At 34.8% G+C, this 20,076-nt stretch overlaps 1 protein-coding gene across 2 annotated transcripts in view; it reads right to left on the reverse strand.

The window, feature by feature from the left end:
- Oga (O-GlcNAcase) overlaps positions 1-20,076 on the reverse strand; it is a 375,302-nt gene that overhangs the window by 283,574 nt on the left and 71,652 nt on the right. For both annotated transcript variants that reach the window (XM_090392376.1, XM_090392375.1), the window contains exons 4-5: positions 11,144-11,274; positions 5,394-5,562 (exon numbers count right to left, since the gene is read on the reverse strand). In XM_090392376.1, the coding sequence (XP_090248502.1) occupies positions 5,394-5,562; positions 11,144-11,274 (300 nt within the window). The remainder of the gene's footprint in view (positions 1-5,393; positions 5,563-11,143; positions 11,275-20,076) is intronic.

Below are 20,076 nucleotides of genomic sequence, written 5' to 3' on the forward strand. Positions count from 1 at the left end.
CCAAAATATAGAAGGATAGTAAAACATGACAAAATTTCATGCTGGCTGGGGCGTTGCCCGGTTAAACAAGGCCCCCGTTGTTTTCGCCAGGGAACCAGGGCGAACAGCGAAAAGTCAGCTACTGGAACAAATCTGAAAATAAACCCCAACTCAACATCACCAGAGTTAAAGATCGGTACTATCAACGTAAGAAGCCTGAATGGCAAAGAAATGGAGCTAGCTGAGGAATTAGATAAGTACCAGATCGCCATAATAGGGGTGACTGAAACAAAAAAAGACCAAAACTGGTGAGATCTTTCTGAGCAATAAATACAAAATGTTATATTCAGGCAATGACAATCAAGGAAAAGAAGGAGCAGCCATAGTATTCAACACAAAATATGAGGCTAATCTTCTTGAATGGCAGTCAGTCAGTCTCAAGTAGAGTAATGTGGGCAAATATGAGAATGGGGAACTGGACAATGAGACTTATTTGTGCCTATGGTCCCACAGAAGGTTCTACTAAGGTAGAAGTGGAGGAATTTTTTGAGGCTTTAGAAAAAGCAATTGACACAATGAAAAATGAAAAGTTGGTCCTTGTTGGGGATCTAAATAGCAGAGTAGGAAATGATTGTGAGACATACAAAAATATTTTGGGAAAATTTGGAGAAAAGAGCAAAGCTAATAATAATGGCAAATATCTGTTGGATTTCTGCTCAGGACATGGACTGGTTATTACTAACACCATGTTCCAACATAAAAATGTGCACAAATTCACATGGAGAGAAGAGGCTAGGAATAAGATAGTGATGTTTTCTCCCTAGTGCAGGCAACCAGAGTGTACAGAGAATTTGAAATTGGAAGTGATCACTATTTAGTCTTGAGCAGGTTAAAATTGAATTTCATATTGAAAAGAATAACATGTAAGAAAGTTTTAAAGCGAATAAAAGTTGAGCAGCTCTCAGATGTGAACTGTAGACTAAAATACAAAAATATTATTGAAAAGAAAATGAAAGAGTTTGAGAACAGGAATCAAACCTTGGAGATTCAGTGGCAAACACTGAAGAAAACATTGATTGATTCTGCCAGAGAGGCATGTGGTGAGGTTGTCTGTAAGGATAAAAAAATCAGAACTCCCTGGTGGACACAGGAAGTTAACGAGGCAGTGAAGGAAAAGAAGAAAGCATACCAAAAGTTCGTGTCAAATAAGTCAGCTTGTGCTCTTAGAGAATATAGAGACAAATGCAACAATGCTAAACACTGTGTAAACCTAGCTAAACAAAAGTCATGGGAAGACTTTGGCAAGAATATAGAAAATAAATATCAAGAAGGTGACAAAATATTCTGGAGGTTGTTGAAGAAGCTTAAGAATGGAGGAAAGAGTGCTGTAAAAGGAATTAGAGATGATAAAGGTGACAAGAAAACGGGAGAAAAAGATATCCTTGAAGTATGGAGTAATTACTTTGAAAAACTGCTAAATGAAACAAGCAGTGATGACAGCACAGTGGTAAAAAACTCTGACCAGGCATGCAGTCAGGAATACATATCCATACTTGAAATAGAAAAAGCCATCAAAGGCTTGAAATGTGGAAAGGCAGCAGGAGTAGATGATATTCGACCAGAAATGCTGAAGTATGGTGGTATAAGAGTCTTACAGTAGCTGCACTGCATAGTTCAGAAAGCCTGGACAGAGGGACGAATTCCCGATGATTGGAGTAGAGCTCTCATAGTACCGATATATAAAAAGGGAAATAAAACTGCATGTGAGAATTACAGAGGTATTTCCCTACTGAGTGTTCCTGGCAAGATCTATGCAAGTATACTTGAGAAACGGTTGAGAAGAATTGTGGAAGAAAAACTTGGTGAAGAACAAGCTGGATTCAGGCCAAATAGAGGCTGTCAGGTTCAGATCTTCACTTTACGACAAATAGTCGAGAAAGCATGGGAATATAACAAAGATCTGTATTTAAGTTTTGTCGATCTGGAAAAGGCATATGACAAGGTGCCAAGAGAGAAGCTATTCAATACGCTGCAGTTATATGGTGTCAATGGGGCATTATATCAAGCAATACTTAGTCTTTATTTGAGTTGTAAGTCAGCAGTTAGAATTGAAGGAAGTACAGGAAGATGGTTTAATGTTAAATCTGGTGTGAGACAAGGATGTACATTATCCCCTCTGTTATTCATTATCTATATGGATCACATTATGAAGGAAAGTGGTATTAAACATGATATCAAAATTGGAGATGTTAATGTAAGCTCTTTGCTTTATGCGGATGATGTTATACTTCTAAATAAATCCGCTACAAGTCTGCAAGATTCTCTGACTAAATTGAATAGCTGTTGTAATAGATATGGTATGAAGTTCAGCAATAAAAAGACAAAGACAATGAAAATAGGCAGAATCATTGAAAATGTCAACTGTGTTGTGAATGGAGAACCTGTGGAACAAGTAAAACATTGCAGCTATTTAGGCACAATTTTTACTGAAGACGGTAAATTAAATATAGAAATAGACAACAGAATCAGCAAAGCTGGTATGGTGGGAAGTCAATTGAATAAATTCATATGGAATAAGAGAGAAATTAGTCGGAACACTAAATTAACTGTATACAAGACAGTGTTCAAACCAGTTTTAACTTTTGGATCTGAGAGCTGGGTCAGAAGTAAAACACTTGACCAAAGACTAGAGACCACAGATATGAGAGTCCTGAGAAAGATTATAGGCATGAACAGATGGCATCAATGGCAGTATCATATTAAAAATGAGGATATTAGGAAAGAATTGTCAGCTTCCAGGAATGCGTTAGCAGAGCTAATCTCAGGTGGTATGGTCACTTAAACAGAATGGGCGAGGAAAGATTAGCAAAACAAGTGTTCTCTGCCATGTTGGCAGCAAAACGACCCAGAGGAAGACCAAGATATAGGTGGATTGATACGGTACCAAGTGCTTTATACGATAGAAATATAAGATCTGATAATGTTGGAGTGTTGACAAGTAAAAGGCTGATTTGAAGGAAAATTGTAGATAGGAAATTAATAATGATGTAATTTTTTTCATGTAGTACTATCATATCCTGTACACCCCTTGAGGGTACATGGCAGGAATTTGATGATGATGATGAAAGACAGTTGGAAGCAGTGACATAGCATGACAAACCACATGATAGAGAAATCAACTATATATAAGAAGCTATGTCTAACTGCACCACAGAGTTAGGAAAATAAATCTCATGCAAGTCAAATGGATTAATAAAACTTTAAATCAGAGCTGCATAAAAAGAAAATATTGTGTATCCTATACTGAGAGAAAAACTATGACCAGGCTCAGGAGCATGAAATGGCAGCCATGTGAAATCCAAAACTAGATTATGAAAAGAATATTCTCACTGTGGTAAATAAAAGAAAGAATGACCATGAAAGAATAAGCTTAGTGACTATGGATCATAAGAGGTATATATATTCCCAGACATTAGCACTCTGCATGCCAAGAAGAAACTAAACAAAACAGTCATCAGTTGCAGGTATTAAAGTTACTGCAAGAGCTTTATTCAAACCCTACACTGAAATTTAATGGGATGGTGCCGAAGTGATGTGCAAAAGAATTAGCAATTCCTCTTACCTGGTTCTTCAATTAAGTCTCATCATGAAAAAGGATTCATATTAGTGGAAGGATAGCAAGATAGTTCCATCATACAAGGAAAAAGCTGAAATGAAAAGAATCATATACGAGTATATGATTCCTTATATAAACCACTCATCATTTCTGGAGCAGACATTAAGATATTTGAGAAGCTGGTAAGGGCATTCAGAAGGATAAGTAGATAGCACTTTGATACTCGAGGACAGCATGGCTTTGTTAAAAGTATTGATGATATTTGAGATGAGTCTAGAAAATAACTCCCAGTTACACTATCTAATCAAAAACATCTGGACAACCTTCATACTACTATGAAGGTTGTCCAGAATATGTATATGGCTATATACATCGCAACCATGGCTCGTTCAAGTATAAAAGGAAGCACACAGTCTTATAATATTCATAGACAAAGATTAACAGTAAAATGGGCTATGCTGAAGAGCTTAGTAACTTTCAACTTATTACCTTTGCAACAACTTAGTTTGGAAAATTTCTGCACAGCTGCCCCAATCAATTGTAAGTGATGTTATTGTGAAGTGTAAATTCTAGAAGCAATGAGAGCACAATCACAACCTGGTAGGCCACATCAAATCACAGAGCAGGAATGCCGAGTGCTGAAGTGAGTGGTATGAAAAAAAAAACGCTTATCCTCAGTTGAAACACTCACTACTGAGTTCCAAAATACTTCTACAAGCAAAGCCAGTGCTATAATTGTCGAAAGCATAAAAACTTGCTGATGTTAGGTTATCTGCACAGATAACCTAACATCAGCAAGGGCAACACCAAACATTGAGTGGAGTGGTGTAAAGCTCACTGCCATTGGACTCTGGACTAGGAAACATGTTCTCTGGAGTGATGAATCATGCTTCACAAATGCTATCTGCACAAATGTGTTGCACTGACTGAAAATTTTAGTGGAGAAGGTATCATGGTTTATGGCTATTTTTCATGGCTTGGGTTGGAAAAGGATATAGGGAATAAGATCTACAAATTATGTCCCTTTCACCTCCTCACATCACTCTCAACAATAAAGACCACAGAATTCCATTACAATTCCTTATATCCAGGAAACTTCAGAAAAAAATAACCAGAACCTTAAAGAAATATAATCTCTGTACTGCTTTCAAACCTCATTTGAAGTCATCTTCTCTCCTCCACTATCCTATTGATTCCTCCCCCCGTGTTCCAGGGCAAATGTGAGCAGATATCCCATGATGAACACAAAAAATACATCTACCATCACAACTACGGTCAGTCAGGTGTATCAGACCAAGCCTTGAATACCTTGCACAGGATCAGATGGGAGAAAACTATTATGTTTCATCACAGTAAATACACAAACTTGATAGACTCTTTTTAGAATCAGTAGCAGATTTAAAAAAAAAGTAATTTTAATAAATATGGTTGTGTTAAACTTGCCAAGATTTGGGAAACTAATTCTTGGGCCTCTCACGTGTTTAATTACAATTTTAACATTGTATTCCTAAAGATGTCTCTGTGATAGACACAAAATGATGCTATGTAGAGAAATATTACTGTGCTTATCAAATACAAGATATTTCCTATCGAATGCATTTTTAAAACTTTAGCAGAAAAATTCTGCCAAAGGAATTACATCTAGCAAGCAAAGTATTGCATGCTACATAACAAAACATTGGCAATAAATATATATGACCTCAAAATATTGAGATTCTATTAAATAAGCAAACCATAAAAAAAAAAAAATAAATAAATAAAAAAAAAAAAAAATCAAACATGATAAAAATTATTTTACCTGTTGGGCAAAAGAGAAATTTGGGTTGTGAAAGATGTTGATAAACTTCATTGGCTACTGATACCTGAGCATGGGCAAAGGATTGAAATACTTCTTTATCTGTTTCACTAATTTCAGGCTCAATATCATCAAACAACAGAGCAAAGGCACTACAGCCAAACTGTGCTACCTACAAAAATTAGTAAAATATATATGTTTATAGATGAATTTACTGGGTTTGAGTAAATAAAAGCAGATTCTGCTTTTATTTAATCTCAGTGTTCTAGTCATTTAATACTAAATAACATATATATATATATGGTACAAATTATGCACTACTAAACATGTTCCTAATGAACAAACTTATGTTCAACAAAAATTCTGTAATCTGATTTGAAAATATGAATTTCAAAAGCTGCTTTTAATATCAAAATGTTCTTTTACATTTTTGCATTCTAGAATCCAACATTATGCATTTATCCAAGCTGCTACTACAATATCATAACTTCATTTTCAAAATGAATAAAAAGAAACAGCAATTAGTTCATTGGCCTGGTTATAAAGATTGATCCAAAGTGTAAGGTAATAGGTGAGTGCAAGTAGCAAATACAGCTCAGAGGATAACTGCAATGTTGAAGCAAACCTGTAAGGATATGTAAGGATAAGGAAGTCATTTTGCCTCTTTATAAAGTTGATAAGACCACACCTGGATTACTGTGTGCAGATTTGGTCTCCTGGGTTCCAAGGGGATAAAAAAGCCGTGGAAAGGGTGCAAAGAAGAGTTAAAAAGATTATATCTGGATTATGGGATTTATGGGATTTAGAAATTATGAGGACAGATTGCGAATATGTGGATTACAGATTCTGGTTAACAAGATAAAAAAAGGAGTGATATGATAGAAGTGTATAAACTTTTGAATGAGTGGTGTAGGATAGCATCTGATGAAATTTTTTGTTATATGGCAGGTGGGGAGAGAACACAGGGGCATCCATGGAAGTTAAGTTTGTTCACAGTCAAGAAAGGGGTAAGAGCAAAGTTTTACTTCCAGAGAGCAGTGAGTGAGTGGGGTGAGTGCATCTTTGGGTGATTTATAGCCTCCTTCAATGAGTCCTTGATTCCCTGGAGGTCTCAGATAATAATAATGTCAGTAAATGATGTGTTCTCTAGCTGGTTTACAGGATGAAATTGAGAGAGAGAGATAAAAACTTGGCCTTCAGCTGAAGTTGCTAAAAACATTCCTCTTGGCAAACGCAGATCAGTCATACAAAAAGGTATTAAAAACACAGTGATTTATTGAGATGCTTAGTAAAGCAATGTGGTCTGTGCTTGCCTGTCTGACCAAGTGATTAGCATCTACTTTCCAACCAACAGGCTGCAGGTATAAATCCCACCATGGACATAGATGTTTGTAAATGTCTACAGGTGATAGATGAATTTCACTGTCCAATTGTAGGACCACCACCTTGCTTATTGGTGGTCTGAAGTGATTGAAAAACTTCCATATTTGAGAGTGAGAGATAAAAACTTTGCCTCTACTATATGAGACTGTAACTTGGCCTTCAGCTGAAGTTGCTAAAAACGTTCCTCATGGCAAACACAGATCAGCCATAACAAAGGTGTTAAAAAACACAGTGATTTATCAATTTAACCCACGAGCTCTGAAGACGATGCACTGTCAAAACAGCTCACACCCCATTCTCCCACCTCTGATTTTATCCCACAATATCCTTCTCCTTCCCCAAAAATTTCCATGTTCACCTCATCCAAAAGTATTCTCTGTCCACCTTTAATAATTTAAAAAATATAAAAAAATTCCGGTTTTTCAAAACAGTTCACATACGTCTTGCCTCACCAATAATTCTCCCATATCTCTCAAATCCCACTTTTCTGCCCCCCCCCTTCCATTCAGTCATACATATGTCTGGTTTTTCTTCCTATATATTTCTTTCCTCCTATATATATATCTGTCCATGTAAAACATAAGTAATGCCCTAAAATTTGAGTAAAAAGCCAATTACATTATATAAAAAAGGGATACTCCTAAACAAAAATAAGCTAAATAGCCATAAAAATAATAAAACTTCAATATTTGATTGCTAGAGAAGAGCTTCTAGATTATGTAAAAAATAACATTTACAATTTATATTAACTTCTTTTTGTATTAAAAACCTTATCCTACTTACAGTATAAATGCAGAAGTTCACAACCTTTCATGGGAGATTGGCAAGTTTCCTTTATCCATCATATAACTAGAGTACTAATTTTATTTATATGAGCATCTTCAACTCAAAACAAACACTAGTTTACTCAATGCTGAACCATTAACATTGTCTGAAGCAAGATATATATGGTTCAACTCAACTGCAGTGCATGAGTTCCATTATGTTTGTATCAAGCCAATGATTTTCAGCTGGTTTAATGGAAAATTTCATGATTAATTTATATTTTAACAACTTTTAAATACAATTTATCTAAGTGCATAATGTTTTGTAAGCTAAAACAATTAACATGAGTAAAATAAGGCATGTTCTGTATTAAGCTATTTAATAAGTTACTTTAAGTACTATAATTTTCTTTTTCTAATATATTTTCAAGACTTATGTAGCTTAGTGGGAGCGGTGCTTGCATCCTCTGTGCTAGGCCGCCAAAGATAGATTTAAGTCCAAGTCTAGTCGCTGAATGAAGGAACTTTTTTCTAAGCCTTTCTTCGATCAGTTCCCAAATTAGTCGATCTCTGGCATGGGCAAGCAGGTTTCTTCTGCCAGAAACTTGGGATTTTTTTTTTTTTTTTTGTCCCATAACCTCAAGAAAATCAATCATAGAACCCACACCATTTCAGACAACATATCCTGTTAGGTACCAAGAGATGGCAGCACGTGTTTGCTGCTTATAATTAGTGATGGTCTTGAGCCAGCTATCTCTGATTGGTTACTGGTGGAGACTGAACTGCTCACTCAGTCTCCAAAAGCTAGACAGGGTTAAAAAAAAAAAGCATCGCCTACTCCCTATAAGGAAATAAAAGGTTAGCTGATTTTTTTTTTTTTTAATTTGTTTCAAGGCTGACACTGAAATGAAAAGGTTTTAATAGTGCAAGAGCAAGAAATGGTGGTTTCTGTACCATGGAATCTTGTAAATCTACAAAATTGTAAACTGATTGACAAAAACCTGTGATGCACAGCTGTTGCTAACACTTGCCACCTCAAGATCAAACAGGTGAATGTGCAAAAGATGTGCATAAAACAATAAAATCGCTAAAAATAATTACTAAGTTCTAGCTTTTTTTCGACAAATCGGTTTTTGGTTAATACTTTTGTATAAATAGGCTTACTTTTTTTATTATTATGACTGGGGTCCAATGCACCACTTCTAATCATCCAATGTGCCACTTTTGGTGCATGCACCATAGGTTGGCCATCTCTGATATAAACAAAGTCCTTTGGTTGGAAAGATATAGGTTTGATTGCCATCTATGATGTGAGGAACATTTATCTGGTCTCTTTTGATTAAAGGTTAGCCAGTCTCATATGGAGGTAGAGGGCTTTTCAGCTGGAAATTATGGTTTTTCATCTCTAAGAACAAGCAAATCAGCCATATGAACATGCATGGATTTACAGTCATAAAAAATATATATACCTAATCCCTCATTAGGAAGGCTCACACAGTCCCCCCCCCCCAGAAAAAAGGGACAGGGGAGAAAGGGGGGAACCCCCATACAATCATATAAATCCATTTATCAGTTTTTTCAATAGTTGCCACAAACATTTTGCCACCTTCGTGATATTTGCCTTCCCATACACAGTTATCCTTCTTGCATTTTTCTCCCCTGTATTCTCCAAAAGTACCTTGCAAGGAACTTTAGGTATGCTTTCATCTTTTCCAGGACTACCTATTAAATTTAATGGAAACTGCAACACAATAATCAAGAAAAAGCACATTACATACAGTAATTCACTTACTGAAAATTAGCGAATCTCATTTTTTTTTTTTTTTTAATTATTGAGTATATGATTCTATAGTTTGCCTCAGAAAGCTTATCAACTTTAGAATTTTCTTTTTCATTTAATATTCATTTTTTTGTTATCAGCCTAAAACCAAAATGGTGATCGCTTCCTATTTCAAATCCATTCCCTTGTATGTGCTGTTGTTTTTTGAACCAACCTAAAAAAACCAATCTAAAAAAAAAAGTCATTGAGACATATTTCTTGTGTGTTTTCTCAAAGCAATTTGCACGTGCCTTTATATCAAAACAGAGTATTAGTAATGACTAGTCCACATCTGGAAAAGAAATCCAGCAAGAACTTATTAACTTTGCTCTTTTAAAACTCCAAATTCACCTCTCCCTCCTTTCCATGTTTTGTGCATATATAATATTCCTTTAGGAAAAAATATCAAATATTTTAAGTAGTGCTGCCTTCTCTAATGACTTAGATGCAAACAAGAACAATGGTTGCCAAGACATCGTTGTGCAGTGGGTTTGATATGGAGGGGATTTTATGAAATGTCTCTAGTTGTGACCCTGAACTTCTGGTTGAGAGGAGCACTTTCTTACTGAAAAGTTGGTGTGTGCGTACTCTTTCCTTGAATTTTGATATCACATATTCATATTACAATGTCAGCTCTAATCTGGAGCTAAATTATTTTCAGTTTTGTATGCAACTGTCACTAGTGAGAAATCATGTTTGTTACTAGTACAATATTCAAAGAAAACAGATCTCTGTATGAGTTTTGCAACATTTGTGTATAATCACTTTCTGTGAAGAGAAACTGTTTTTTCTTGCTGGTAACTTAAGAAATGCTAATGTCATCACTTTTTTGCATTATTTTGGCTATTTTGCCTATAGAGGAGTAACACTGAAAATTTTCAAGAAATAATATCTATTTTCATTATGTTAATTAAATTTAATGAACCAAATGGTTCTATCAACATTTTGCTAATATCCTCTAAGTATACAAAACTATATGCACACAAAACAACTCTAGTCAATGAAAAGTGAAACATAGATATAACAGGTTACCTAGCCAAATTGCACTGTCAACTTATTAGCATAAGAAATTAACGAAATGAAATTGGCTGAACCCACACGGTCTGAACTAAGAATATTCATTATAGCTTTTACATGCCTTTCAGCAATCTCTCCATCTTTTCCATAAGGTATTAGGCTCAATGACCTGGCAAAGCCAAACTGGTCAGGTGGATAGTGCTGCTGTTTTTTAAATGATAGATAAATCGTGAGTTTTAATTCCAATAAAGACAATAATCTGAAGTCTTGAATAAATTTCAATGCCCCATATGAGAGTGCTCAAGGAAGGATGCAAACCTATTATACATAAGTATTATGGGTGGTACACTTGAAATTATTGAAATTATTCTATAGACTAAATATGGAACTTTTCAAGTCACTTCAGGTTTCCAAGAAGCAGGATAGTCAGAACATAGTGCATCCACAGTAATGATGTTCAAGAGATTTGAAACCATTCATAATTGTAATTCAGTTGATGACTGACAATTGTACATATTCTCTGGCTGATTTATCTGTCTTGCAGAAAAAGAAAAAAAAAGTTTCTAGGAGATAAAACCCTATGAGTTTGGCAGCCACACCTTTACAACTTACCTTCATTTGATAAGTATAAAAATTTTTTATATCCTAGATGGAATATAAAACGTCTTTCCAACCAAAAATGACTTTGTTGCATTTGAGCTATGAAAACGATATTGGGTTACTGCAAATAAATGATTTAACAAATTGACTCTTTCAAAACAAACACTTACCTGTTCAAGTTTGCGTTTCAAATTAGCAACTTCCTTGGGATTTGAATATGTAATGTCTAATCCTGGAGATAATGCATAAAAAAAACAAATTCCATTTTCTTTTGCTGCTTGAATGAGAGCTGTCAAATGTTCTGAAAAATTAATGCCACTGATTATGTTCAGGTAATGAATGAATACATAAAATACATATATAAATACAGTTAGATACAGACCAGCCTAATTGATAAACCAAGAACTACCAGCTAGCTTAGTCATTTTGAGTCTGCTCATTGTGAACAGTGTTCTCTAAGATTACCAATTACACAGGCCTGAAAAATCCGAGTCATGAAAAGTTGTCTGGAAACTATTAATTGTTTCCAATTTATTTTTGACTACCGATTTCAAATATCTCTTCCATTTTTCTCTATCACGTAAGGGTTTTTTACAAAATGGATCTCAATATTACAGTAAAATAGCTTTAAAAACACATTAAGTAAAATAACAGTATTTAAAATTTTCCATAAACATTTTTGGAATAAAAGTATTGGAAAAAAATTTTTTTAATTCAAGTAATTAAAGATTAATCTTTAGTACATACTTTATGTTTTATTGTGGTGTCTTTTTCTTTTTCCTTCAAAGATTCTTTTTGAACTTTTTCTGTGAAATTCTTTTCCCGGGGTTGTCTCTGTGCAACATCCAGCAATAGTCCACCATCATGTTGACATTCCACCTGCCCTGATACCTTCTTTCCATCTCCTTGATGTCTTGATGGAATCGCTCTCCTTGCTCTTTGCTGACAGTTCCCAGATTCTCAGGAAAGCAGTTTAAATGAAAGTTTAGAAAGTGCACTTTTAAGCTCATGGAGCATCCCAAATCCTTGAATTTCTGTAGCATGTTTTCCACAATCATTTTATAGTTAGGGTCCATGTGATTTCCTAAAAATTTGGTCACAACCTCTTTCAAAGCCTTCCATGCTTCTTTTTCAACAGTTGCCATTTTTTCTTCAAACAGTTTATCCTTCATAAGTTTCCTGATGTCCAGACCGATAAAAATACCTTCTTTCAATTTTGCTGTAGATAATCCCGGAAATTTGCACAGATGTATTTAAAACACTCCTTCTTTCAACAAACCCTTGACAAACTGCTTTCAATTCCAGCTTTGTGTGAAGCGGGGGTAAAAGGATTTTTTTACCCCGAGCAACCAAAGTTTTGTGTAACACATTTTTTCTTCCAGGTTCTAATGTGAACCTTTCTGGCCATTTCTTCTTGATCCAATGTTGCTTTCGATCTCGGCTGTCCGACTCGCACAGAAAGCACGGGTATTTGGTGTCTTTGTTAGGTGAATTTCTGCAACCTCTTGAAGCCATTACAAATACCACTTAACGCAGTTAAAGAAATTTTAACGAATGACATCAACACTATTACATGACACTATGTAAAAATATTAAAAAATCTGCAACCACATTAAATTAAATCTTCACACTAACTTAGAAAATACACCACCTTTCAGAAATATAATAACCTTAGTAGTCAACGACTAAAGTTCAACTAAAGAATCACACAAGAAAATGTGTCTGTGACAACAGGAAAGTCATCCATTATCTCGGCAAATCAGATTCAAAGTAGCCACCTGCACTTTTATCTGCATTCCTCCCTCTCCTATCTTAAGAATGAGAAGTTTCATGGAAATTTCTTTATTTACCATAAAAAGGCACTTCAAAAAAGCACTTATACAACTAATTAGCTGTAAATAAAGGAGAATGAAAATAAATACCAATGTGCTGAATTTAAATCCAAATACTACTAATAAAAACGATAAAATTAGAAATTGAATAAAATTGGTGGGTGATGGAATTTTTTTACTATTTTTTCTGAACTCAGCACCTAAAAATCTATAAGAATCAATTATTACTTCTCAGACAACTTTTCCATCGCAGGTCTGTGTTATTAGTACAAGTGAGCAGATGAACAACATGTGACTAAGTGCAATATTATATTTCTAATATTTTGAATAATAAATATCATTTTCCCATCTAATATAACCTCACATTTAGCAAATGCACTATCATTATTATCAGAATATTTTAATGCCTTTAGAGAACAAACTCAGTAGCAAACTTCTTTTATGTGAGAAGTTAACACAGGAAAAAAATAAAAATACAGTTTACCAGCATAACTTTTTTACTTGACAGTAAAAAACAGTAAAATTTTATGAAAAAAATATAAAATTACAAAAGAGAACAATACTGCATTTAGCGGTACTTTGTTCCTATTATTCTATCTTACTGCATTCTACTGACATAATTTGCCATTCTTTTTCCTGTTTGCTATCCATTCATTTACTGGATGTAAGGCACTAGTTTGGTATATTTCTTCATTATCAAATCAGATAGAAAAATTGTCAAGAAAACAAAATTTGACAAGTTTATTCCTGTAGCACTGTGTTTAACTGTTTGATCTTCGCTGATTCAAATGTAGTAGTTACATTTGTTGTTATACTTGTCTTAGTTGCAATATTTAGACTTTTTAATTTTTCATCATTTGTTGTATTATTTTTCTGTTTATTTCTGACTTAGCGCACCTGATTAATTGCCTATTAGTAACTAGTGTTTGATTTTTTATACTGATATTTTGTTCCATATTATATTTTTAGCAAATCTGTTGGAAACGAAATACTTCTCTGTGCAAATTAGCTTATGTGCATGCATGCTACCATTACTACATAATCTTCATAGATAAGATTTACTATATTATTAATTTTTATTACATTTTTAACTTTTAGTTCTGTTATTATTTCATCCATTAAAATATCGAACAATGGTAAAAATATCAGAGATATTTATAAAGATTTATTATATCTGAATACATATTTGGACAAGTTTTATCATGTGTTTTTATTTTTCTTTTCACTATTATATTTAGAATGTTTTATAATTTTATACTATTAAATGCTTTATGTAGAACAATTTTAAACTGTGTAGAATTATGTAGAACTGTGCAGGATCTTCCAGATCAAAAACCTTATTGATCATTTAATATTAGAGATTCATTTATAATTTCTTGTTTTGTTTTCAAGGTGGATTGATCCCTCTGTAATTATTTGGATCTGTTTTATCTCCTTTTTTTTTTTTTGAAAACAGTGGTGATGATATTTTTCCCCCATTCACCTGGTAAGTTTTTTTGTTTTTTTTTTTAGAAAGCACTTTTTTTTTAATATTGAACAGGAATATTATTTCTCTTTCTCCATATTCACTGCATATCAATGCAGATTCGTTTGTACTATTTCGAAATGGCAGTTCACTGTTTTAAGAATTAGTAGGATATTAAGATCAATGATGCACCCTTGATTCAAGGGGAAAGGTGGGGTATCCTCAAGAAAAGAAACAAAAATTATATATATATATATATATATATATATATATATTCATTTTTAATATAAACTGACTATAAACCCGAGAATTATAACAAATTGAGATTTATTTGCAAACGCAACATGTTTCGTCGAGATTGACTTCATCAGACATTAAGAACATAGAAAGATATTAAAAGACACTGAAACAAACATTGAGACACTCTAAAGCTATACAATTATAAAGTTATGATATTCGACTGTAAATTACAGTTATTATGAACTTGTGCTATAGTCTGTGTTAAAGTTCTATTGTTGTACACTTGTGCGTGTGTGGAACCACGCGATCTCCAGTATCTGATAGTAGAGCTGAAAGAGTCAAGCAAATTATAGCTGAGATTATTGTTCATATGAAGAGAGTCCAAGGTGATTTCTTTTGACTTTCATTGTTCGTGTTTATTGAAAACAGGACATGGCCTGATAGGGTAGTAGCTCTGGTTCTCTTGTAAGCAATGTCTCTCTGGTGTTCCTCGAGACGTAGGAGGATAGATTTCTCCGTTTGGCCATAGTAAGGTTTTCCGCACTCACATGTGACTTTGTATACACCTGGAAATTGTAGAAGGTTGTGAGATTGTTTATAGTTTCTGAAACTTGATCTTATTTTTGGAAGAGTCGAGAAGCACGTTTGTATGTTGAATTTCTTTAAGATTCTACTCAGTTTTTTGGATAGTGTGCTGATATATGGCAAAGAGATATAACCTTTGGAGTCGTTCTGTGTCTCTACGTTGACGGTAGGATAATTGTTTGTTGATACTTTTTATAGAGTAGCCATTGCTTTTAAAGGTCCATTTAAGATGTTGTAGTTCTTTTTTTAGTTCTTCTTCATCTGACAGTACAGATCTTGCACGATTTGCAAGAGTTGATATAATCTGGAGACATCAACTGCTGACAATATAGTATACAAAACAATTATAGTCTTTACCAGCAAAATAAACAAAAGGCATAAGTAGGTATTTCGTCCATATCAGCAGACACCATGCTGAAAAAAAAAAAAATTATGTGGAAATCTCAATGTTTCACAAATCCTTGATTTTACAAACCTCAGTCATCAGGTCTTCGATGACCATCAGAGGTTACAATCATCTGAGATTTACCCCTAAATGATAATATACTGGTATCCATATGTAAGTATATTAGCTCATTCCTAGAAATACTTGTAGTAGCTCCATATGGTAGCTTTTCGTGAGCCTACTCTCAATCAGGGTTGTTTCAAGTAAAATTTGACACATAAATGTCACTTCCACAGAAATCCTGAAATATATATTTTGCTTGGTCAGAAAGGAAATTATACTAGACAAGAAATCACATTCTTGTTTTAAATCTTTATGCAAGCACAAGCAAATAATGTTTGTGCATGAAGCACTTCATGACTATTTGTATATAAAGTTGATGCCAACTTCACATCAATTATCTCAGTCTACCATGTTGCCCAGCGAACTTCCTTTCGGACTTGAATGAAATTGCACAATTGATACTGCCTTCTAACCAAGCTTAAAAGAAACTGTCTACAACTATTTTTGATCTAGAGTATTTTAATAATATGGTAATACACAATTTCAAACTTGTATGTAGAATACAAGCATAGGAAATGATAAAATGTATAATACTTCTGCACTGATTTAACTTCATTATCCTAATAAGTCTAAGTCCCACTGAGGAGATCTCAATGAAGGTCAAAACTGGCCTGGATGATTTACTTTCCCATAATTCATAGCAATATACTCATCCAAAAGGAACTGTGCAGTGTATGATAGGATACTGTTCTTTTAGAGATATTTTGCAATAAGGTTTCTTCAATTCACACGATAACATAAGGAGAGGAGTGAATGATATTTATTAAAAAAGATCTATTTAGACTTGAAAATTGCAGGCATTTGAATAAATATTATTCAAACTGACGAAGTCCGCAGCTATTAACTCTTTCTCTATGGAGAACTTAACTTCTTTCGCAATTCTAATAGTGCTTTTTATCTTCCTTTACTTTTTTTTTTTCTTTCTATTCATTCAGTCAGTCTTACCTCTCAAATTCCATATGTTTGCATATATATACAGGGTGTTCGGGATAAATTTGACAGTTTCGTAAGGAAAAAGAAAATCTTCTTTGTATCTATTAAATTTAATGAATTGACAAAAAAACATTACAGGCAGAGTTAATTACAATACTATCAACAAGATTTAGTCAAAATAACCACCATTAGCATCGATCACAGCTTCAATTCTGCTTCGGAACCTCGAACAAGCTGATGCTACAGTCTCCCTGGGAAGGGCCGCAAAAACTGTTTTAATTTTATCCATTAACTGGGCTTTTGTATTACTGGAAGTGCGATTGGTGTCTTTTTCAACTGCGCCCCATACAAAATAATCCATGGGGTTAAGGTCTGGGGAGTTTGGAGGCCAAACATTTGGACTGGTGAAGTCGTAGAAATTTTCAGACAACCATTTTTGACTTTTCCCAGAGGTGTGGCAAGGGGCCGAATCCTGCTGCCATACATACGGCCTACCATTGGCTACCCTTGTTATCCAGGGCTTGACTACAGTTAGCAACTCCACGAACAAAGCCCGAATTCCAATGCCAGGGTTCTTCAACACCTGTTCCTGCAGATTTGCGAGGAATTCTGCTGTACGAACGCAATCAGATCGTCTGCTAGGGATCTTTCTTCTTGCTACATCCTCGTAGTCACCATTGCAAGTCTCTAGTTCATGCCTGATTGTTTTTACTGTATTCAGGGAGCATTGGGCAGCAGTCGTAATATCCTTATTTTGATGGCGGGCACGAATCATCATGATACAAGTTATTCTCTTCCATGATTCAGGTGGGTTCCAGCTATCCATCCTTTCTGACATCTTGTATATGAATGAAGAAGGGTCCAAACTTTTAAATGAAGAGAAGTGTGTGTTAATACATGTAACTTACGGAAAAATATAATTAATTATAAATATGTCAAATTTATCCCGAACACCCTGTATATATATATATATATATATATATATACAGGGTGTTCGGGATAAATTTGACAGTTTCGTAAGGAAAAAGAAAATCTTCTTTGTATCTATTAAATTTAATGAATTGACAAAAAAACATTACAGGCAGAGTTAATTACAATACTATCAACAAGATTTAGTCAAAATAACCACCATTAGCATCGATCACAGCTTCAATTCTGCTTCGGAACCTCGAACAAGCTGATGCTACAGTCTCCCTGGGAAGGGCCGCAAAAACTGTTTTAATTTTATCCATTAACTGGGCTTTTGTATTACTGGAAGTGCGATTGGTGTCTTTTTCAACTGCGCCCCATACAAAATAATCCATGGGGTTAAGGTCTGGGGAGTTTGGAGGCCAAACATTTGGACTGGTGAAGTCGTAGAAATTTTCAGACAACCATTTTTGACTTTTCCCAGCGGTGTGGCAAGGGGCCGAATCCTGCTGCCATACATACGGCCTACCATTGGCTACCCTTGTTATCCAGGGCTTGACTACAGTTAGCAACTCCACGAACAAAGCCCGAATTCCAATGCCAGGGTTCTTCAACACCTGTTCCTGCAGATTTGCGAGGAATTCTGCTGTACGAACGCAATCAGATCGTCTGCTAGGGATCTTTCTTCTTGCTACATCCTCGTAGTCACCATTGCAAGTCTCTAGTTCATGCCTGATTGTTTTTACTGTATTCAGGGAGCATTGGGCAGCAGTCGTAATATCCTTATTTTGATGGCGGGCACGAATCATCATGATACAAGTTATTCTCTTCCATGATTCAGGTGGGTTCCAGCTATCCATCCTTTCCGACATCTTGTATATGAATGAAGAAGGGTCCAAACTTTTAAATGAAGAGAAGTGTGTGTTAATACATGTAACTTACGGAAAAATATAATTAATTATAAATATGTCAAATTTATCCCGAACACCCTGTATATATATCAGGGGTGTATATTCAGGGTGTGCTAGGTGTGCATTTCGTATAATATCACTGATAAAATTCATAGAATATCACTGATATTATATTTTTGCATTTCTTCCCATTAAAGACTTCCCTAATTGTTTCCTGGCTTTGTGATTCCTAAAATTAAAAACACCATACTAATGCTTCATGATAACGATACTTTTCGATGGATAAACATTGAATCACATTCACATTAATAGCCTGGGTGTGTGGTCACAAATATGACCTTTCAGCCCTTTGAACACATGTACAGATGGTGGAGTTGGTCAAATTCCAATTAACATGAGAGCTGATACCCTATGCATTCTTAAAACTTTCATACATTGATAAAAATGCAATCATACGGTCAAATTGATGCAAATTTTGTAGGGGGTGGGGGGTTACATCAGCCATGTGACAGTACACCCAACCAAAATGGGCACACAACACCACTGATATCAGTGACATCACCTATCGGGAAAGGAATGAGACAGAAGAAACCTATTGATATTTTTTGTAGAGCGGGAGGCTAAAGTTGCTGGTAAACATATTAGGAAAAAGGCTGTTCCAGAGGGCAGAGGTAGATGGAATAAATGAGGAAGACTAGAAGCAGGTTTGATGTATTTGCAGTTGTACTGAAAAGGGATGCTGGGAATCTGCTGCTTTTAAGGTTTGCCAGTTCATTGAAGCAGTGACCAGAAGTACCCGGCAGAAGAGATACAAAGTTGAAACATTGCATCTGTGAGATAGAGATTGAGATAGAATCTGTAAGGGAAGGGTAATCTATGAGCCAATTATTTTCCTCTGGATAGCATTAAGAATTTTTAGGAAAGTATAAGGTTCACCACCCTTAATTGTGAACAGCATTCTAAGGATGGGTAGATTTGGAATTTACATAGGGTTAGTAGCTGAGTGGGTGTAAAATGAGTGGGGGTAATCTATGAGCCAAATTATTTTCCTCTGGATAGCATTAAGAATTTTTAGGAAAGTATAAGGTGCATCACCCTTAATTGTGAACAGCATTCTAAGGATGGGTAGATTTGGAATTTATATAGGGTTAGTGGCTGAGTGGGTGTAAAGCTTCTTGAGTGGAAAAGAATGCCTAACTTTGTCTAGTGACTGAGGAAGCTGTAGGAATTCACATTAATAAGAATTTAAAGAAAGTTATCTTTCTTTAAATTCCTGACATGGGAATGAAGACAATCTCTCTGCCAATAAGAGTATAACATTTAATATTAACACATTGACTATTAACTAAGTATAACATATAGCTCTGATATTACCTCACTATTCACTAATATACCATTATACTGCAACTGTTGAAGCTGCATTTCTTCCAGATATATTTGAATTATTCAAATTTACAGTGTGCTGATTATTTCACATGGAAAGGAAATGTATAAAAACAATTGGATGTGACAATGGATTCACATCCCCACCCCTAGCTAATTTCAACATAGAACACTTAGAGAACCAACCACTCAATACAGATATGGTCAAACCAGTTGATTGGCTGCACTATGTTTGCTATTTGGCCCACATGGTTTAGACATTTTATATACATTTTTAGTGCATTTAAATAGCCAACATCTTAAATTTGCAATGAGAAAAGGAATTAAGCAACTGTCT

Source organism: Typopeltis vanoorti, chromosome 5 (assembly GCF_054136105.1).
Source record: "Typopeltis vanoorti isolate ZY-2024b chromosome 5, IOZ_Tvanoo_1.0, whole genome shotgun sequence".
Classification (NCBI taxonomy): Eukaryota; Metazoa; Arthropoda; class Arachnida; order Uropygi; family Thelyphonidae; genus Typopeltis; species Typopeltis vanoorti.